We start from the raw sequence: 22723 nt of genomic DNA on the forward strand, positions 1-22723 counted from the left end.
TTCGTTGTTTTTTTACTATTTAGTCAATCTCATCGGTAATAAAACTATAAAAAGGCCTCGGTTCCAACCACCATATCCGCCGGGGGCATTAAAGAATAGTTTTTGATAGGTGCACTTAATCCGATTTGCGTTGGAGGGAGACCGTGAAAAGGGCAACATAGCTTCAACAAATGGTATCAATTCGACGTACCCAAACATACATGCTCCGCTTCCCAACCTCGCGGAAGAAAACACAATTGTGCCATTATGAGGTAGGGATCGTTGGTCTCAAGAGATTAGGAGGTGTAGATTTTACTTGATATGAAGGAGTCAGGAAAAAGGAAACTTAGATCTACGAAAATTCTAGGCAAGGACGTACAGTATACTTGGGGCAGCCCAGACAATGGTGAATGGACGCGTGAAGTTTGGTCGAGGGCAGACCAGCCAGTGTGAAGCCAAATACTGCCTGCCCTTCACCGCTTCACCTGATGTTTGTAGCCCGACGAGTCAACGTGAGCACGCACCCATCAAGAATCACTCCCATCAAGAATCACTCCCATCAAGAATCACTCCCATCAAGAATCACTCCCATCAAGAATCACTCCCATCAAGAATCACTCCCATCAAGGATCGCATCACCTCAAAGTCGCTCTCAGCACCATATCCCACTTTCCAGGCCGAACGATCTTTGACGGCTCAGGTCACCTTATTGGTCAGCGTCACGAAAATCCTGCCTGGACGGGGTCCTGGCATTGGGTTCGCGAATGAGGGAATCATTCAGACAAACTGCCTACTTTTAACATATGTCTCGTGCAGTTCGAGACGACCGCTTTGAATTGGCTCATCAGTGGGCATGTCGAGGAACCTATTGCGTAAAGCGATTTTACTAAATACGACTCCAGGTATGGCCTACGAAGGGCTTTGGATCACCGAATTGATAATGTGATGATTGCATTTCCCAGTGCGCTGCTATGGCTCGTGCTTTAGTCTATCTACTGTGCAAGTCTTGGCTTCTTCAGTCCCCAGGGGAGATGAATACTAGTCCCTAGCACCACGCAAAGGTGCTTGCACATTGCTAGGGAGCCTTGATTTCGCAGATGTCCCTGCGGAGGCGCTTGATTTCGCAGCTGTCTCCTGCGGAGTCGCTTGATTTCGCAGCTGTCTCCTGCGGAGGCGCTTGATTTCGCAGCTGTCTCCTGCGGAGGCGCTTGATTTCGCAGCTGTCTCCTGCGGAGTCGCTTGGTTTCGCAGCTGTCTCCTGCGGATCCTCTTGGTAACGCATTTTTTCCTTGCGGAGAACTTATTTGACGCAGCGGTCTCCTGCGGAGAACTTGGTAATGCAGCGGTCTCCTGCAGAGAACTTGTTGACGCAGCGGTCTCCTGCAGAGAACTTGTTGACGCAGCGGTCTCCTGCGGGTCTCAATTGTCATCACAGCGTCCCCCTGCGGAGTTCACTTGGTAACGCAGCGCCCCCCTGCGAAGCACTGTTCTTATGTCACTGGGCTTGGATCAGCAACAGCCGTCGTCACGGAAGCCTCAGGCCCGAAGGTCCGAGGCGACACACCGCGGCCGCGATGTGTGAAGAAAGAGAAATAGATCGGGGGAGGAGCCTGCTTTTATAGACTTCAGCTACGCTTTCTCGCAGATACCAGCAGTGCAAATCTCTCACCGGGGACGTCGATGCAATGTCTTCACCGGCCTTGACCCATGAGTTGGACGCTGCTGGCGACTGGATCGCCAATCATGTTGCGCCAGACAGCACCACGACCGTTCATTCCACCTGGGTGTGTAGTATTCCTGACTCACAGAAAGTGCGGGTCGAATCAGAAAATTGGCGCAGTTGCAATCGGAGGGCAAAGAGCTGGCTTGCCCATGGTTCACAGTAGTGGTACGGTGACCTCAAAGAAGTGAGTCGGAATGAAAGTCCTCGGCATTATGCTGCGCATGCGAAAGTGCCATGGGGGAGGACTGTGGTCAGGCCATTGGTCTACTTTGAAGAGGCTCGTCGAATTGCGTGCGGCTTCCATGTCACCTCCGCTTGACTATGCCCAAGTTCTGGCGGCTTATTGTGAAGTACTGAGGTACGCGGCTCACAGGTTTTGTGTTTGCTGCACATTCAGAGAAGAAACGCCTACATGATTGCTGTTCAAGGGTATTGCTTCATACATCCATTACTGGACTTGTGCAGAGTCCCATGTGTCCACATATTCTACTTAAGGGCTGATATTAGTGACCAAGATTGGCAGCGGAGGCTGCAGAGAGCTCTGCGTTCTTGGTGATTGTCAATATACTCCGATTATGGTATTACTATCAAAAGGCCATGACATATCAACTTAGTGAATAAATGTCTCCAATTCTCAACTTTTGGCGGGATGCACTTTTGTGTCTTTCGTAGAGTAGTGTATGCCCGGCACCCGCTACTTGAGGAGCGGTCCTTTTTGCTGGAACGGCCGAAATGTAATGGAAAGCGATTCCAACGACGCCGTGGAGAGTTTTCAGGCGTCGCACAAAATTGAGCAATCTCTCATTCACCATCATTCTCTAAGGGCTTCTGGCTTTCCTCGCTGATCATTCACTGTCGTTCACTCAACGTTGAGGCAACAGAGTGGATATGGTGGCTCCACCTCGACCCACGGGCCGCACCGGTGTGGATCCAAGGTACCCGGTGTTGGCTCAACTTAATGACCATGCATTGTTATGGTCTTGCCAATTTGGGCTGCCCACGGTTCACATTATGCTTGAGGATGAATGATAGCTTTCACATTCCCTCCAGAGCGTGTGTTATGTTCACACCTCGTCCGTCCACACAACGGTGGTAGAAGCGGAGCGAGCAAATCCATTTTGTTGTTTGTAGGTATTTGTTTTTCCGCTAGTTAACGGGTGAGAGAGAAGTCAGGAAAGTAGTCAAGTCGGGAATTAAAATGAGGGCCTCATGGTGCTCGCCTCAACTTTCACTTTGCCACAAATATCTGCCGTTCCATATACTGTTGAGAGAATTTTCGTCTGCTCATGCTCGTTGAGTCAACTGATTCGCGAGTGAATAAAGTTTACGACCTCCTTTTCTACATCCCCAATCAGCCTTCCCCGGACTAAACTCTACTTCGATGATTCCTCCTTGACAACTATTTGTCATTCTTCATACCTCATATTCTTGGGACGTCTCATGTTTGCTCATCGCTGTTGAGTGCTTGAGGGATTTCTTTGTGGGGCTCTCTGCGCATTGAGCCCTTGGCCTTTTTGTACGGTTTAATCCATGGTACAATATCAAGATTAGGCTTTGGGCGCGAACGCACGTTCCAAATACACGCTGGACGGATAGATCCCTGCACATCATCTCGCTTCGGGGAGGGTAAGGTTTCGGGAAATGCAGACACGGCATGGCTCATAGTACTCCGTACCTCGTATATATGAAGCTTCAACGGAGAGGACTGTATTGTACTGATCTTGGTGATGGTGGCTATTTGATTTCGTCAAGTTCTCACATGTCCTCTGCAATATGCACTACGGCGGCATGTGCTTTTTGAGCCCTCCCCTCTAATACGTCATCGTTTGGTTGAGGCAAAGTGGGCTTTGCGGTGTAATAGTGCGGGAAGAATCGTAAAGTTAAGCGAAGCACATAATTCTGGCAGTAGACGAATCAATAGGAACGCCGCGCTAGCTTAACTTGGAACCCAGTGAAACAGACTCTGACCTTCGAACCATGGAACCTGAGTGTCGCGACGGGCGAATCAGGTAGATCTAGCCAAGCCTCTATTGATGGCCAATCGGGGAGATCACGAACCAAACCCATATGCCCCCCCCCCTCTCAGCGCCATCTCGGTGATTCTTGCGAAAATTTTTATTTTTTTGATATAAAAGCTAAACAGTGTTGGGAATACTTGTCGGAGTCTCTAAACCCGGTGGGGCGAATAATGCCTTTGCTATTATACCCCAGGAAGTTTCATCTTAATAATGTGGAATGAATTCATTCCGAATTATCTTTTTAACCCGCTTGACGTTAAATGGCGCAGATCCCTGCATGTCCGTGCGTCGACCCAAAGAATGTGGGGCATGTGACCATTATGGGCAAACGCCAGTTGGGAATGCATCTGGCCCGTTTTAAAACTCTAGGCCTATGAATAGGCTAAAGATCAACCATTCAGTCATTCTCTTCCAGCCTCTATTCTTCAGTTGAGAGCTGAGGGAGACAGCATGGGCCACGCGAATTCATCTCCGCGCTCAAACAACAGGGCGTTTTGTGTCAGTAGAGACTACGGGTTTGGTCAGCGTATTTCAGAAAAGATTCAGTGAAAAAAATAAAAAATAAAAATAAGCGTCCAGAAAATGTCTAGCTAAACCCAAAATGCTTTGGACAGTGGGATGTCGCAAGAGCTGCTAATCTCTTGCTCTGTTCGGTGTGCGCGTGGTAATAACCCCCCCACCCCAATATAAGGTGGACACACGTGCACGCACGTATCGGCCAAGACTCAGAGACCACCTTTTTTTCCCATTGCTTTTTATTTTTGAGTATTTAACTCAAGTACCTACCTAGTCATGTCCGAGATCACAGATGAGGATATTTGGGAGCTCTTGGAGGTTTCTGGAGCTGCATCGCGACGGCCTTGGAGTTCAACGCGACTCCGAGGCAATGCCCAGCGAGCCACTGCTCGACCGGAGTCATGTCGAAAGACGGCCCCCTCGGCTCCTCTGACCGGAAAAAATCCTACGCCTGGGTCGAGACCGCGAGTTGAAAAGCCTTTCTCTTCCAATCCATGTCAACAGTGTGTGATATGTGGGCGAGCAATAAAAGCTGCTATCCAAGAGGGTGATGCTTGGAAAAGCTTTCACCAACCACTGGAAATGGATGATAGTAAATCTCAGCTTCAACATGCTGAAAAGTACCCCGAGAGGGAATGGATCGCCATCATTCATACATGCTGTTGGGAGGTTGCCTGGCATGTTATGGGCCGTCCAAGTCTTCACTGCTCTCTCGTCGAAAGTTTTAAATCCCATATCGTCAACTTGAAACCTTTTATTCAGACCACACCTTTTGACTGTGAGACGAACGATGTCGATCACGAGCTTTGGATAGAAACACCATCTGACGCCAGGATTGAGTCAGGTGAACATCAGAAAGTCCGGGGGATATTCTCTTCTGTCTACCAAAAAGATCTATCATGGATCGGACAAATCCCTGGACCTATTCACTTAGAAGATGTTCACAATATGGACAAATTCCTTGCATTCTGTCTGATGAAAGGGATTCCATATCAGTTGGCAAGTGACAAGAATACGAATGTTCGACCTCATCTTGAGAGAGCACTGCAGAGTTTTAAGACCAGCAGTCCGCGGCGATTACCCAAGACTTCCAACTTGAAAATCGCATGGGATAATGCAAAGAGTGCCTGGGATGCCTTTACAACCTGCCCTCCACCACAAATCTTGCCCCTTGATCCTGAGTTGCCTGGATTAATAGCCGTCAGAAAATTCCGTATACCAGCTGAGAGATGCCACCGTGTTCAATTCGCTTTCACCTCAAACACAGGGACTGGCATATCTTTTGATCCCGCCATGAGTCTTGCTGCATTCTTATTTGATGGAAAATTGGCTGGCTCACAATCTCCTTCTGCATCAAAAAGATTTGCCCTGAGAATTCGTTCTTTCAGGGGTATTCGATTCGCTCTGGCCAAAAACGACGATATCACAGCGGTTCGTATTAAGGATGGCCAGAGGTGGAGCGTATGGTATGGGACACCCCAATATGGAAGCAATGATGTTGAGCACGAATGGGATTATGACAAAAAAGACCTCATCTTCAGTTATGATGTATGTACTCCAGGGCGACATTTCCTGTGTATGTTCTCCACTGACGGCAACAGACGAAGTTGTCCAGGATTATAGGAATTAGCGTCAAATCGCACTTTTCGACTGCCTGAAGTTTTTCATTTATACTACAGCGTTCCGGTGGGTGTATTTGTATTTCCCATATTATGACCGCTATGTCAGAGTTGGAATGCCCATGATTGGTTCGGTTCAGTCTTAAGCATGCAATATATCCAGATAAGCCTTCGTAAGATTTTCAACAGATACAGCTCTCTTGGTCTTCCATCGACTTCCTTTAGACGAGACTTTTAGTATTTGATTGATCATTGTGCACTGGAAAACAATAGACATGGGGCACAAACATGTAAACCTTGCTACCAATAGCTGCCACACTACTACCTCTAGGCACACCCAAAGCAAGGGCTTTATTACAGCTTGATCGCCCATCGGCCTCAGAAGTAGCAGAGTCCCTTAGGGGAAGTGTCAAGCTGAAGAGGAGTGGATGTATCACTTTTCTCCTCTAGGACTAGAGTATACAGCGCCCACACGCAATTTCTATGCATCTCCCTGGAAATCTCAGATAGTTCTGCAACCGGACATCAATGGGCCACCCTCTATCGGACATCCTCAATACTAGCTCATACACAAACCCCTAGATTCGACATAAAGTAATATCGATTCCATAGATATTTCAGCGAGATGAAAAACATTCTCTATAGTTCAGATTGAAGGTTCTGGAAAGAGAATACGAAAAGGTATGTTCCTTAATGACCTTTGTAAATTTATATGCTTCCCCAATACATGTGAGCAACGCTTATTGGACTTGAAGTCCCGTGGGAGCTAAATCCCAATCATGGAGTTAGACCACGGTCGAAACTGACAAGATCGATAAGTCATAAGCCAATGTCCACGCCTCGTCATCAATCAATCCAGTACAACAATACGCGTAGATCGTTCCGGCGTTTGTTCTTGGTCCCTTGCCGCTTGGTCCTCCTGAGCCCGAGAGGTCCGTGCTCAATACAACGCCAACAGGGGCATCAACCTCGACAAAAACAAGGCATGATCCTTGTATAGACCACGCCCAATGATGCGTGTGGCCTTATGTCGCCAATGGCCCCCATGATTCCAATCGCCACTGCTGGTCAAGATTCAAGACTATATGCCCAAACCACCTTCTCAATCTCCGCTGTTCCTAATTGAAAATGCAATTAGGGGGCAAACAACGTGACCCGGATTTAGTCAAGCGCTGTGGTATCTCAAGCGGTTTTCAGAATACAGTCAGTGAAAGGATTGGTTGGGGCTCGTCTCCATTTGTACAGAGAGAATCTCAGAACACTTTCTGGCTCGGCCCTGGAGGGGATTCTCTGCCAATAAAATGCCAGATCTCAGGCACCTCTCCAGTAGAGCGCTTGCGGGTCTTTGGCTGTCTTTGAACGAATTTTCACAATCGAAATTGATTGATGGCCTTGTTATATTATCTGTAGAATGAACATCCAGTCATGATCACCCTGTAATGGAAAGGGGTACGGAATGGTCATCAGGAACAAACGAGAGGGGCCGGGTGAACTAGTTTTCAGCTTTCTAAAAAACACTTATTCGATCTTCAAAGCTCACTCCCCACATGAATAGCCTGGATTTCACTAGAAACAATACCTAATTCACCAAGCCCGATCTTGGCAGCGGAGTCGATTTCTAGCTCAGTTCAATATTAAACGGAAAGGGCCCGGAGGAGACTCTGGGCTTTGAATCTGACTGGCGATAGACTGCAAATCGGAACAAATGTTCAATTCTGGGTCCGCGCTGACTGGAAAAGTCTCTTCGACACTCGCCATCTCGGTTTGAGGTGGTTGATATTCACAAGTTCTTTGTGTGTTCTCCTTGCTCATTCCATACTCGAGTAGAGTTGGGTTTGCGACAGTCGTATCAGCTGGCCTATTGTTAGTGTCTGGTTGGTCTTTCCCAAAGTCAACTTTTAACACCAACAGCCCCGTTCGTGCCGTTTTGGATCGCTGTTTCTTGGACTTGCATCCCATATGAACACCCATAGTACGAGCCTGCCCGGATATAGAAGAAGCACTTCGTCCTTTGTGATACTCTTGTTCATATTCTTGTGCTATTCGGGACCAGCTCATGTGTTTTCGTGAGGCTAAAAAAGCCCGAAGTTGCCCTCTCTCCGAAGCAGTCCAAGATGAGATTCTTCTTGGTGAAGAAGTCTCCGATTGACTCTGCTTCACGAGAACCCCAGTCAAGCCACTGTCGTCCCTTATTTCGCTATTTCCTTCCAAACTGATTTCACACTGCTCACGACTCGATGGACTGCCGTCAGTGTCCGAAGAATTTCTTGAACCTGAAGCGGCATATGTTAAGTCTGAAGGAGGTACGCCCAGGTCGCGAGTGTGATCCTTTTCTTGAAGCATACGAAGTATACTCCGAATCTTCCCGTCCACTGAGAAGGCTTAGTCCGCGTTTTTTTTGAATGCAAAAGAATTGCTCACCTTTCATAACATCACCTTGCAGATTATTCAGATCTGTAATTATTTGCAGTCTCGTCTCGTGCTCTTTTTCCACATCAACCGCCTCGGCTGGCGCCAGTAGAAGCTTCTGAAGAACACCTGAGCAGAGCGTCGCGCGATCACTTTCCCTCATTTCAATTGTCTTGTCCCAAACGCAACATCGAACAAGACCACCACAAGACTCAAATTGATCCGGTGAGATCTCTGCACAGATCAAATCCGTCCAACTAGGATTGAAGTTACAATTGAGACTCGTAGTAGATGACTCCACGACGCAGGGACTGAGGCTGCTAAACAGTCCGCTAACTCTGGATTCCATTCGACTGCTGAACAACGGAAAATTCAGATGCCTAGCCAGACTCCCGTTGCAATTGATCACGGCAGTGTACGATTCGAGAAGGCTTGAAATTTGCTGCAAATTTTTACGCAGCGGTTCGAGTTCGCATAGATGGCCGACTTCTTGGTCAACGAAAAAGTTGACTTGGTTGGTCATATTGCTGTTTGTAAACGTTCAAACTAGACTTGATCAAGAATGAAATCTGGTAGAAAGAGGATTTGGGGAGAAAACTAACTAACCATCGTTCTGTCATCTCGGCTGCCGTTTTGATCCAATACTGTCGGCTCGACCCATCTGAGTTGGATCCATAATTGTATTAGCGCGATAAATAGTCTGTAATTAGCCTGTCCAATTAGATTCCTTTTTTTTGTCTCAGCTCAGAGCAAGGATGATTGTGGATGGAGAGGGAAACCCCGTCAAAATTTTTACGTAATGACGGCAAAATTTAATTGTTATGAGCGCTGGGACCATTTCTGAAACTCACGCGGATGATTGCAGCCATTTTATTGCGCGAATGACGCAGGTCAATGACCATGAGATTAGAGAGCCTGGCCCTCGTTCATCCATTGCCCATGCAAATAAACTCTCAAGGCACTTTTCATTCGGAACGTCACCCTTCTGCTCCAAGGGTTTCGCGTTATCGAAGGAAACCCCATAAATTATTAGATATCTGCATCACGTCTGGGAAGTAAAAAATACCATTGATTCTCACTCCAAGAAATTCAATTTTCGGCCACTTGTTCATTTCAAACAAAGGACGTGTCTGACTTGACCGGAAAGTTTCCATGTGACCCTCGACAAGATGAATTTGACGCAGCTGTCGCACTGCAATCAAGCGAAAAGAACACTCCAAGCAAAGTGCCTACAATAGCCCATATCGCTCTAGATCAACATATATCATCACATGCCGATTCTAATAGGCACAGCCAGATCATCGAAAATCCATGTGGAACCACGCTGGCCGGCTCTGAAGGTGATCCACCAGCTGGAACTGGTGTATGCCGAGCCTATCTAATATGCAGACGGAAGCTGCCTTATTCGTAACCAGCATTCTTGATTATGGATTCAAAATAGTCTACAGTACGGGTTGCCACGACAGTTCTCTGAGGATGGTTGCGGCGAACAGACCAGAACGGCAGTGGGTCGTATAGAAGGCACACGTGCAAGATATACCTACCATGTGAGTCAATTTTTTTCCCAACAAACTCGTCAATGGAAAAGGTTAAGATGACGAATATCACTACTTGGCTCGGATTGCAGGGCCTCATACCCTCCATCCCTATCTAACGTCTCACTCTCGCTACGCTGAATGAATTTGTGTGTTCGAAGGATTCCGCGAGTTTGGAGATATTCTCTCTAGATATTTTTTTCTTGGGGGAAAGATCATATGAGAGGGTTTCTGCGCTAGAATGAATGTATCATGAGCCGAGGCCTCAGAGGGGCTCCGGTCAGAACGCCGTCCATCCACCCTTGACCTTTTCTGCTACGTCCCCGCCGCACATTCATTCTTCAGGGAAGGGGCTGACACGGCAAGAGCAAATTAAATGGGAACGAAGTCAAACAACACTCTAGATACGACATATCGAGATCAATCCAAGTATTCTAAAGATTGGGGGTGAGTGACAAGGGTAGGGATTCTAATAAGCAACTGAGGTTACGCGTGGTAGATATGCATCGCGCGTGGATGTGTCAACTCGCCATACTTGGCCCACTGACCACCGCTGTTGGCGCGTCGATATATGAAGTCAGCCTTCCGGAATGCGATATTTCTTCTGATCGTCGCAAGATACAGGCATTGCATCGGCATAATTGCCACTTATTTGGTATCGAATCACTTTTCCGAACTGCGGCCTCGCCCGGATTTGATTCATTGCCCAAGCGCCCTCGAGCCGGGGGGCGGGGTCCCCCAGAGAACCCCTTCAGGGGGGTCGGCGAGGCAATTTCCAATTGCCGGGGGTGCCTCCCATAGGCGACGGGCAAGACCAACCCACTATCTTCGTCTTGGAACTTTCTCCAATCCTCTTGTCCGGGAAATTCGACAAGAGTCAGTTATTCAGATCTCAGGAAGTGAAATTCAGTGTTTAGGCGTGTGGTGGCGACGTCCAATGTTTCCGTCCGAGCCGCGCGGGTTATCGTAGTGAAAGGTCCCACGCTAAGCCTACTGGCTCTATGACTCCAAGGCTCTGTTTGGAATCAACCTCGTTCTATGGTGCCAAATCCCAACTTTGAAAGATTTAAAACGATGTTGTGAGGAGAGATTCATTTGATCAGAACCTGGAGGTTGATTCTTGAAAGGCCCCCATTCCCAAATGATCCGTAGGAATATGAGGCTTTAAGTAGGTAGAACGTGTCCATAGTTGTCCGCTCCCTTCGGTCGCTCCCAGTGTGCCCGCGGGAACCATTCTAGACTTTCCCTCCGGGGGTTGTGGCGTTTGGTTCGGGCGGGCCTTCGGTATACGGGGCCACCCTACGGGTGTCGGCCCTCTCCGGCCCTGGGCGGGAGTTGAATGTCAGTTTTGTGATTACGTCCCTGCCCACACGGAATACGCTGATTGGACCGCCCAAGCCCGTCTGATCCCTTGTCTCGGGCCTGTCGGAGACTTCCACTCCTTGGACCCAACAACAAAAACTCTCCAGAAATCCCCGAAGTTCCTGCGAAGGCGTTCCCCGCATTCCCCCGAGGGCCGGTTTGCGTCCCCGGATTGCCTCACAGGAGTGAAAGGACCTTGGAATTGCATCACTTACATTGCCGTCCTTTGTATTAGCTAGAGAGAAAACAATCACCGGTGGCGCCGTTCTGGGAACCCTGTAAACCTTAGGACAATTGTCACCTCTAAGTGTTTACGATTCCTTAGACCGTCACACAATCAGTCATAGACGAACGAGTATGCCGGCTCCAGTCTGCCATAATAATGATCCCTGACCGCGGAAGAAGGACTTTATGAAAATTAGCTCCACTTTGCACTCAAAAATGTTTGCCAAAGGGGTCCGGGCATTTGTCGGGCGATCAGCCAATCACCACCCGAATTCCCCTAACGAGAGTAGATGAACCTTCACCCTCTACCCTCTACTGGAGCTGCACTCGCCGGGTCTGAGCTTCTGTTCTCGGTCACGAAACCCGTCTTGACCAGTTTTAGTGTAGCACGAACTGAAAGTGGCAAGGGACTATGACGATCATCCCTACAAACCCAGCTCATCGAGGCTCACCCAACCCTTAAAATCATTTAGCCGCTCACATACCTAAGGAACGCGTTCCCACTGAGCACGGAGATTCAGCGGAAATTTTGGAGGCGTGTTGATCGGAATGCCTTCGATGCTTTGTCTTCGGGGAAATTGATCTGCAGTGCTACAATTACATCGGGTTATTTTCCTGGATTATAAGAAGGGTAGCCGGAACTTGATGCTCGGTATCTCCAAAATCGCATCTGATCACCATGGTCGGCTTTGTGGATCTCTTGGCTGGCGCCTGCCTTCTCCCGGCAGTTTATGGCTTCAACTCTATGCCCTTTCCAAGGGCCACCACTAGCTCGGCGTATCACCAGTTCAGCCTCCCTGCCTCTGCCGACATCGGTGCAAACTTGATCGCTAATATCGATGACCCCGAGGCTATCAACGCACAGTCCGCCTGTCCTGGGTATAAGGCATACAATGTGCAGAACACTACTAACGGGGTCACGGCCACCTTGCAGTTGGCTGGTCAGGCTTGCAATGCTTATGGAACGGATATCGAGTCCCTGGACTTGACCGTCGAGTACCTTGCGAAAGACCGCCTGAATGTCCTCATCACACCCAGCCATGTTGATGCCTCTAATGCTTCTTGGTATCATCTCGACGAGCATGCTGTACCCCGTCCTTTGGCCGACAAGAAAGGCGCTTCAGACGACGAAAGTGATCTCGTGTTTACGTGGTCCAACGACCCTTCTTTCAGTTTTACGGTGATGCGCAAGTCTACTGGAGATGTGCTCTTTGACACCGTGGGATCCGTCCTGGTGTACCAGAATCAGTTCATTGAATTTGTCACCGCCCTGCCCGATAGCTACAACCTGTATGGCCTTGGGGAACACATCCGGCAGCTGCGCCTTCTGCCAAACGCTACCATGACCATCTATAATGCCGATGCTGCGGATCCAATTGATAGGTAAGTCACTCAGCCGTTCGCGGAATATCGCGCTAGAATTGGCACCGACATTGATGATTTTAGTAACATTTATGGAACCCATCCTTTCTATCTGGATACCCGTTACTATGAGATCGATGACCAAAGCAACCGAACTCCCGTTTCGAGCGATGATGCAGACCCCGAAAAGGACTATACGTCCTACTCCCATGGTGTTTTCCTGCGAAACGCCCACGGCCAGGAAATCCTCACAGGAGCTCAGAATCTGACCTGGCGTACGCTCGGTGGTAGCATTGACTTAACCTTCTACGAAGGCCCTACCCAGCCTGAGGTGACCACGAACTACTTGAAAAGTACCATCGGATTGCCTGCGATGCAGCAATACTTTACCTTTGGCTATCACCAGTGCCGCTGGGGTTACTCCAACTGGTCTATGGTGGAGGACGTTGTAGCAAACTTTGAAAAGTTTGAGATTCCTCTCGAGAACATCTGGTAAGACGAGAACAAACTTTCCTGTGGTAAACCTTCGTGGAATAGGAGCTGATGCAATGATAGGAACGACATTGATTACATGAAGACTTGGCGTGATTTCGATAATGACCCGGTTCGTTTCTCCTACGGTGAGGGACAGAAATTTCTGGAGAAGTTGCACAAGAGCGGCCGTCACTATATACCTATTGTCGATTCAGCTCTGTATATCCCAAACCCGCACAACGAATCCGATGCGTGAGTTCCACATGCCACCTGAGAGAAAATTTCCTGACCCATCATTAGCTATGATACGTATACACGTGGTGCCAAGGATGATGTCTTTATCAAGAACCCTGATGGAAGCACATACGTCGGCGCTGTCTGGCCTGGATACACAGTGTTCCCCGACTGGCACCATCCCAAGGCTGGCGCCTTCTGGGCCAATGAGATTGCAACCTGGCACGACAAGATTCCTTTCGATGGCATCTGGATTGACATGAGCGAGGTGTCTTCCTTCTGTGTCGGAAGCTGCGGATCTCACAACCTTAGCATGAACCCTATCCTGGGTACCACCCTCCCTGGAACCCCCGGAAATCTGGTTCTTGAATATCCGGAAAGCTTCAACGTCACTAACTCGACGGAGGCGACTTTGGCCTCGGCAGCATCGTCGAGTCAGGCTGCCGCTATCGCTGCCACTTCGTCATCTGCGGCAAACTATCTACGCACTACTTCTACTCCGGGTGTGCGCGACATCAATTACCCTCCTTATGTGATCAACCACGTCCAACCCGGCCATGACCTCGCTGTGCACGCCGTGTCCCCCAATGCGACACATTCGGATGGTGTCCAGGAATACGATGTGCACAACCTCTTCGGAACTCAGATCCTCAACGCCACTTATCACGGTTTGCTTGCTGTCGCCCCCGAGAAGCGCCCGTTCATTATTGGACGTTCGACTTTTGCAGGCTCTGGCAAGTGGGCAGGGCACTGGGGAGGTGACAACTACTCCAAGTGGGCATACATGTTCTTCTCCATCCCCCAGGCGCTGTCTTTCTCTCTATTCGGTGTTCCCATGTTCGGCGTCGACACCTGTGGCTTCAACGACAACACCGATGAGGAGCTCTGCAACCGCTGGATGCAGTTGTCTGCATTTTTCCCCTTCTACCGAAATCACAACACCCTTGGCGCCATCGCCCAGGAGCCGTACCAATGGGAATCTGTCATCGAGTCTTCCAAGGCCGCGATGAAGATCCGTTACGCCATCCTGCCGTACTTCTACACTCTTTTCCATCTGGCACACACCACCGGATCAACTGTCATGCGCGCACTGGCCTGGGAATTCCCACAAGACCCTTCCTTGGCCGCAGTCGACACTCAGTTCCTCCTCGGTCCCTCGATTATGGTTGTCCCAGTCCTCGAGCCCCAGGTCGACACCGTCAAGGGCGTCTTCCCTGGCGTCAAACAGGGTGAGGTCTGGTACGACTGGTACACCCAGACTGCGGTTGACGCTGAACCAGGCGTCAACACTACCATTCCCGCTCCTCTGGGCCACATTCCCGTGTTTGTCCGTGGTGGCAGTGTTCTTCCTATGCAGGAGCCTGCTCTCACCACCCGCGATGCCCGAAACTCTCCGTGGTCCCTTCTCACCTCACTCAGCGGCAAGGGCACTGCATCTGGCGAGCTTTACCTCGATGATGGCGTGAGCATCTCGCCTGGGGCTACCCTCGATGTCAAGTTCCATGCCACTAACTCTAGCCTTAGTGCTATAGCCTCTGGTAACTGGAAGGAGACCAAACCGCTTTCGAAAGTTACTATCTTGGGTGTGTTCCAGAAACCTGACGGCATGACTCTGAATGGCAAGGCTATCCCCGACTCAGTCGTGCAGTACAATGCTACTTCGCATGTCTTGTCGATCGGTGGTTTGCAGAATGCTACCTCCGAGGGAGCTTTCAGCAAGAACTGGGTTTTAAAGTGGTAAGCGATGAAAATGTGAAAGAAAGAAAGACGACGAGCGATTTATAGGGTACAAAATAATTTGAAAGCCAATGCCATTAAGATCATGTCCTCAGACAAGATAGATTGCACCTGTAAAGAGCAACGAACAGAAAGATGCGGTTTTCTATACAAAAGAAATCAATTGCAACTGACCTCCATTTCAATTTCCGCGAGTACACGGGTCGGTTCCCAAGCACACTAAGCCCCAGACCGAATGGCAATCTCGGCATCTCCGGGAGTCCGAAGGAGAATCCAGGCCTTTAAACCTGATCATTAAATAGTCAATGGCAGCTTGCGTAAAGTCATGAGTTGATTTACTTGGACGAAGATTCGGAAGCCCCCGACAGCTCGAGCCGTTGAACATAGCCCGTCGCGGGCCACACTACTTGAAGTCGTACGCCTACGTCGGCTCAGAGATGCCTAAGCCGAATACGCAGATTGGACTGCCTGACCTCCCATGAGATGCTGGCCTTTCTTTGTACCCACACTTGGGCTTGAGCGGGACCAGAACAAACGGACTCCTCGCTCGTGAGCTGCAGAGTATGCTTCGTTGAATGCCACAAAGGTCCTGTTGCTCAATGGCGTAAAAACCAACTCGTTTGATGACATGTACACGACGCCATTCACTTGGCTGTTACAAGCAGGGCCAAACAATGACCAGAATGCGCTCATGAAGGCTCATCTGACAAGAGAGGGAGCAAAATACAAGGTTGCTGAGCGACGATGGGTTTTGGGAAAATTTAACTTGTTCTAACGGAATAGAAGGCATTTTAGTCGTGGGTAAAAGGTGACTTGACAGCTATAGAGGCATGATAGGTTGTCCTGAGATCAAGCGTGATATATATACACACCAGGGATAATTTCTGTCTTTGTACAGTCAACTCTCAGTTATTGCACACCCTTCTATCCAAGGAAAATTGTGTGCAATGGGCGGGAGGTGCAATGATGAGAGAATTATGTAATCAATTGGTCAGCTAGCCCTAAGCCCTATTGCCTATTTAAGCTTCCATCCCATATCCTCCAAGGTCACCTAACGCTTCTCTTCCATCTGAATTCGGCTGAAATCACTGATTAAGCTCTCAATCTGACGTATATGGTCAGATGTGCTCTTTTCTTTGCTTCCAGCCCATAGTAATATGCCCTGCAGATGAACCATGACCTTAGAATTAGATAATATCTCTGGTGGTGGGCCGTTTTCTTCAATATCTTGTACTTCCGAGCTCTCTGTATTAATATATATATCTTACCCATCGGTCTCATCTTGCCCATCGGTCTCATCTTTAATAATATCTTCCTCTATTGGATTTAAGAATTGATCAAATAGTATAATATCATTATAACCAAGCTTCTCAATTGCTTTATTATATAGAGTTTGAATCTCACTAGTCATGTAATGGTTACTAAGTTGTCAGGCTAGAGACCTGTGACTAGGCAAGGATATCGGATAGTAGAGATCAAATAGAACAGTTGATATACAGAACTGATTCTTGCAGGACAAGAATCGTAGCTATTGTTCGTGCGTTTTAATATTGCTAGAGCTTGCTAGGGCTTAGGGCAGTCATGCATTAGCGGGTGTATCGTGGTAGATTCGCCCGCGGAGCGGCCATGAATCGTACTCGAATCGTACCCGAAGGGATTCAGGAATCCCGTGACAAGTCAACCCTGGCTTAGAAGTTAGAGGATATAGTTTAGAATCAGTTTTGGTCTGATCTTTAGAGTTCAGACGAATCAAAGAGCTTTTAATAAAATAATTCTTAATTGTTTGATCTGATACTGAGCTCTTCTAAACCTGAGTGATCTAAAATAGTGTATAGGAGATATTTATCTGAATATATAGGTCAAGACCTCGATCAATGATAGCAATTATCTATCTTATCTATTTCTTCCGATAATAGTGTTTTAAATTTTGAATAATTCCTTGATCCAACGGTTGATAAATAGATGTTGTGTTTACTGGGAAAAAAAGAATCCTGATACGGGTAGGTGGCGGGGCAGACTTTAGGCTAGTAATATATAGAGAAGTATTATCTAAAAGTAGTAGTGCTTTCTTATATAAAGGAATATATCTATAAAAAGCATGTAACCACTCTACTATAATATCTTGACGTATCTACGCTTTCTTATTTAAACGCTAGATATATCCCAAATTTTAGAGGTTAACTCCCTGGAGAGCACGTGGTGTTTTTGTTCTTCTAATTAACTATAAAGATATTCAGTCTGAACTATCTGTATTTGTTGTTACAATAAGAGAGATTCGAGTCTTATCTTTCTTTTTTCCGGCAATTTTTCTATCAGAAAGACCCCTATTTGGTATTTGTCGCCAGAATAGGCCAGTTTCATCTATATTGTATATCTCAGATGGTTTATATTGATCGTATATCAGACGAATCCCTTTCATCTCATCATAAATAGAAGATGGGACCGAAGCAGCTTCTCTATAGAAAGTATAATATCGTAGATTATATTGGTTTTTGAAGCGTGTAAGCCAACCTTCCGAGAAAGCAGGTTTTTATTGATTTTGATATTCAGGGATTCGAGACCAAAACTCGTTTACTTTAATCTGAATTAAAGAGCCAGTAATTAGATAACCACCATTGATATGCCCGATAGCCCAATCAGAGAGCTTTTAGTCTAATATAGGCCAAAAAGATGAGGAAGCACGCATATTTGACCCTGTAGGCCCTGTATCAAGATATTCATATTGGGACGAAAGAATTCTTAAGACTGATGTATGATTAATCTTATGGTTAAATTGGGACTGAAACCAATCTACACATACAGATTGGGTCGGTTTAGGGTTGGAATTAGACCAAAAGGCACGTAATGCCTGCTTCTGTATGTCTGATATGCCCAATCGGCTACGTTTTGGTGGTGGCAGGGTAGTTTATATGGCCGGTCTGACGCATGGTAGGAGTGGAAGATCAGGCTTTTCAGACATTCTGATTGGTCGATATTGATAACTAAGCAGATGACTCAGCTGAAAAGTTGTGTGAAAAGGTGAGTGTGAAATAAGCGGGAGATTTGTATATAAAATCAAAAAAAGTGGGTCCATCCAAGCAAACTGTGTCTCATACGCGGGAGTGTGCAATAAGTCGGTGTGCAATAACTGAGAGTTGACTGTATTTAGTTTACTGTACTCCAAAAAGCTATCACGGCATGTTTTTTTTCTTTATCAGTCACATTTTAAGTTCGGCATCGCACACATTTCGGAGATGTGGGAATTATCCAAGAGAAGACCATGAGAATGAGGTTGCAAGAGCAGATTGTATTATATTCTCTTTACAGTAGAGCAGAATTATCGTAAATCACTCCACCAGCCACACGATAACGATTTGTTCCTAAGATTTTTGAACTAGATTGTGACGAATCCTGGGGTGCTTCGGTCCTACCATTACGCCATCTGGCCAGAATGGCACAAATAAGAGTGTTTGGTCAGCGACCACACATTCAAGCTACTACGGTAGCGCTCAACTATGGTCTTGCTATTGAAAAACCCATGCCGTGCCAACTTAGTGAACACCTATTCTTTGGAGGGACGCACTTTTGTGTCTTTCGTAGAGTAGTGTATGCAAACGGCACGGGCACCCGCTACTTGCGGTGCTTTTCGCTGGAACGGCCGAAACGTAATGGAAAGCGATTCCAAGGACGCCTTGGGGAATTTTTGGGAGTTGCACAGAATTGGGCAATCTCTCATACACCATCATTCTCTGGAGGCTTCTGGCTTTGCTCGCTGATCATTCACTGTTCAACGTTGAGGCACCAGAGTGGATATGGTGGCCCCACCTCGACCCACGGGCCGCACCGGTGTGGATCCAAGGCACCCGGTGTTGGCTCAACTTAATGACCATGCATTGTTATCGTCTTGCCAATTTGCGCTGCCCACGGTTCACATTATGCTTGAGGGGGGGTGGCAACTTTTACGTTTCCTCCTGGGCGTGTATCCTGTGTTGTGTTCACACCTCGTGCGCCCACACAAAGGTGGTAGAAGCGGGGCGAGCAAATGCATTTTGCTTGTAAGTATTTATTTTCCGCTGAATTAATGGGTCAGAGAAAGCCAGGACAGTAGTCGAGTCAGTAATCAAAAGGAGGCCTTTTTAGCGCTCGCCTTAACTTTCACTTTTCAACAGGTATCTGCCATTCCAAATATTGTTGATCAAGCTCCTGCTTGCTCATCGCTGTTGATTCAACTGATTCGCGCGTGAATAAAGTTTACGACCTCGTTTTCTACATCCCCAATCAGCCTTACTCGGACTAGAAATTCACCTCCACGATTCCTCCTTGACAACTATTTGTCATTCCGCATATTCCTGGGACCTCTCATGTTTGCTCATCGCTGTTGATTCAACTGAATCCGCTGGTGAATGAACTCTGGTGTCTCAATCGGCGGCTCCTCCACTTTCTTGGTGGCATGCAGGCCGCATTCTACCTGAATCTTAATCCTTGTCAAGTTTTTGTCATTGGCTCTTTGCTGCTCCTGTTTGCTCACCACTGGCGAGTGGCCATGTTGCTTGAGCGCAGAAAACCGCTTGCTGGTATGCCGTTTTCCCTCTTGCCTAGAAATCATCAGAAAGTCTCACAATTTGCCACTCTTGATCCAAGCGAAAGACGAGGCACTCCGCCCTGGAGGGTATAAATATGCTCCCACCCGTCTTGCTTGACTTTCCTCTTGCAACTCTCCTCGCACATCTCATTTGCGAAGATTGACTTTGATCGTCTCCTTTTGTCTACTACCTGTGAGTGTACCCTGTCATCAGCTCAAGATTATCTATCTCTCACTGATAATACTCTTTCTCTAGGACTGATATACGAGGACTTCAATACGTGAGTACCACCCTTCCTTAGTGAAAGCTTACACTAACACCGTTTCTTCCTCGGTTCCGCTAGACTTCCAATCTGTCCACCGGGGCAGCAAAATCTCTACCAAGGTGAGGTGTCAAATTGGTTTGATCCATGGAAGCTGTACTGTGTCCTATCTAACGATCTCACAGTAGAGCTTCTCGAACGGTCTGTGTACAGTCAGATCTGAACACATTCGATGACAAACATGACAGGCTCTCTACCCCTGATATATTAAGGTAGAGCCTCTTTATACGGTAGGCCCAATAACAACTCCATGAGGTCAGTCGCTGACCAAACGAACTTGTATCACAGGAACCTCCTACAGAAAGGTGAATGGGTTGATACATCACGAATACCGGAGAACGCTGAGTGTGATTCGTATCCCCTGATCTTTGATTGGGTCTATGTACATAGAGCTGACTTCCTTTCTGTGGCAGAGATCTTCACGGCCCCCTCCCCAAGTCCCGGCGTGGGCTATCCCGGATGCTGGATGGCTCATGGAGCTTCCTACCCTCTCGGTATTGGGCTCGGTAGCAAGGGACCCGTTGTCGGACAGACCACCCATCATGTATCCAAAGCAAGGCCGATTCCACCTCGAATACAAGAGACGCTCTCTAAGTCGAATCGTCTCTAGCCTTGTGCCTTCGGCCGCCACGCCGACAGATACTGTAAAGAAGGAACAGCTCATCAATCAAATCAGCGATGAGGATGTGATGCCATCAGGTACGTAATTCATATCGGCTGATCTCGCTCTTTCCCATCCGGCTCTTTGCGCTACATTTTCCAAATTAATCCACGCCTAGATGGTCCAAACCTTCACGGTATAGAACGTGGGTGAGTGATGGCACTTCTCAAACAATTCGAATGACAGATCATTGATCCTTCATAGAGCCTTTCGATACACCGACAGTAAGCCAGTGTGTACGCAATACATGGCGCGTGACGCTAAGCCCAAAGGAATGCCCAGAGCCGCTGTAAGGGCATATCGATGGCTTCAAGGTCGCCCATCCACACCCTATCTGACATGGCTCTCCCAGGACGCACGATCATTCATCAGGCTTCGCTCAGCCCTTGCTGATTGTGTCGGGGTCCAACTAATTGAATGGCGGAACTGCCAGCCCCCATCCACCCTATTGACTCCAACACGGCGTATCGACTAGCCTCGCGATCTTGCTCCTCGATGAAGCAAATTCATGGTCAGTTCTATCCCATTCATACTTTCCATGCATATTGGGAAGGTGTTCAGCTGACAAGAGCGAGCTTCGTACTCTCCATGGACATAGAGTCCGCAGTCACGAAAGCCAACCTTCATATCTCAAGCTACAGATTATCGGTCATTTCGGAGCTATGAGGACTGCATCTAGCTATGCAGTCATGTTGAACGACTTCTTGGCTGGCAAGGGTTGCACTGCCGCCTGTTTTCACATATATCAACTACTTTCGGCATTGACAAGAGTTATTCCCGCCCATGCTGATCTATCCTTAATATTCCTCTCTGGGTGCTAACATTGCCTATAGTGCGACTGGTTACCGACGCGCTCCCCACACACCCACGCCATGCGCGTATCAGCTGAACAAACCTTTCGACGCCTGCTCTGAATACTAAGCCCCATCGTACTACGAGTCTACTATAAGAATCGCATTACCCACATTACCCAACAGGTGGCTTTTTATCGCGTCCGCCCCCGCATTTACATTCGTATGGCTGACTATTGTTCCAGCAAACCTCTCACGTCGATCGGAAGATTTATTACCTGACCCCCGCTCGTTGGTAATGCCATCTCTAATCAACAACTTGGTGTTGAGCAAGCATTCGACACGAGGGCGGCCGGAGTACAGGCTCTGGAGTTAACAGTGGACGGCTAGCGTGGCCTCCTGCCTCACCTCAACCAAGTCAACACCTACCGAAATCAACAGTTTATGACCAGACCTACTGTTGGGTCCGCACTATGCATTCCGATGGCTGATCTGCATTGTCATTGGACAGGCCACTTTGCATCACCGTCTTCCGCGTCGGCATCTGTGAATATGCTGTTGAGACGTGCTCTTGGCATGCTGTGAGCTGAGGCTTTTCAAGGTGGGCTTGACATTTATCTAGAGGCATAGGCAGTCAGGGGTACTACTTATAAGCCTGTGGTGGCCATCTCGCTGTCAGAATGGCCACTTATGATGCGTCTGCGGTATGATTGACTGTCGGTTTGAAGGGGTGATACCCGATAATACATACTCCGAGAGGATCAAGTTGATTGAAACTTGACTCTACATATGGAGATCTGAGGAGCCATCTCCAATGATGCGGCTCCGTTCCGGCACCGGCATCAAATCGCGATATCGTGTGCACGTGGCTGTGCGGGCTTTCTGATGGGCCGACTTATGAAGCAACTTCAAAAATAAAGGCAGTGCCAAACTTTCCGGTGCCTTGTGAATCTTCAAGACGGCCTACGTTGACGGAATCAGATTTGGGTCGCTGTTCTTGAATGGTCCGACTCGCCGCTGACTACTTGTTACAGCTAACTTCGCGTGACGTCATTTCCCAAACGCGTCTCCCTAGGACGAGTTCATCTCACAAGTGAGCATCGATGCACGAGCGTTGAATTTCCACAACGATTGGATCGTTCTCATTTGCGTTTTCCAACTGGCTCTTTTTTCTTTACATTCTCTTCTCGCTGG

At 47.9% G+C, this 22723-nt stretch overlaps 4 protein-coding genes across 4 annotated transcripts; 2 read left to right on the forward strand and 2 right to left on the reverse strand.

Annotated features, from left to right (window-relative positions):
• Positions 1-4512: 4512 nt before the first annotated feature.
• Positions 4513-5981, forward strand: N7478_001321 (uncharacterized protein; the record flags this gene model as incomplete). Its single annotated transcript, XM_056917536.1, has 2 exons — positions 4513-5784; positions 5916-5981. The coding sequence occupies 2 exons, from the start codon at positions 4513-4515 to the stop codon at positions 5979-5981; spliced, it is 1338 nt and encodes a 445-aa protein (XP_056785416.1).
• Positions 5982-7478: 1497 nt separating this feature from the next.
• On the reverse strand, positions 7479-8787 carry N7478_001322 (uncharacterized protein; the record flags this gene model as incomplete). The annotated part of the gene is made up of 2 exons (XM_056917537.1): positions 7479-8227; positions 8277-8787. The coding sequence occupies 2 exons, from the start codon at positions 8785-8787 to the stop codon at positions 7479-7481; spliced, it is 1260 nt and encodes a 419-aa protein (XP_056785417.1).
• Positions 8788-12065: 3278 nt separating this feature from the next.
• Positions 12066-15197, forward strand: N7478_001323 (glycoside hydrolase family 31 protein; the record flags this gene model as incomplete). The annotated part of the gene is made up of 4 exons (XM_056917538.1): positions 12066-12769; positions 12833-13240; positions 13304-13474; positions 13523-15197. The coding sequence occupies 4 exons, from the start codon at positions 12066-12068 to the stop codon at positions 15195-15197; spliced, it is 2958 nt and encodes a 985-aa protein (XP_056785418.1).
• Positions 15198-16244: 1047 nt separating this feature from the next.
• N7478_001324 (uncharacterized protein) lies at positions 16245-16492 on the reverse strand (the record flags this gene model as incomplete). Its single annotated transcript, XM_056917539.1, has 2 exons — positions 16245-16438; positions 16462-16492. The coding sequence occupies 2 exons, from the start codon at positions 16490-16492 to the stop codon at positions 16245-16247; spliced, it is 225 nt and encodes a 74-aa protein (XP_056785419.1).
• Between the last annotated feature and the right edge of the window lie 6231 nt (positions 16493-22723).

The sequence above is a fragment of the Penicillium angulare genome (assembly GCF_028827245.1).
Source record: "Penicillium angulare strain IBT 27051 chromosome Unknown utg000001l_segment0_segment0, whole genome shotgun sequence".
Lineage (NCBI taxonomy): Eukaryota > Fungi > Ascomycota > Eurotiomycetes > Eurotiales > Aspergillaceae > Penicillium > Penicillium angulare.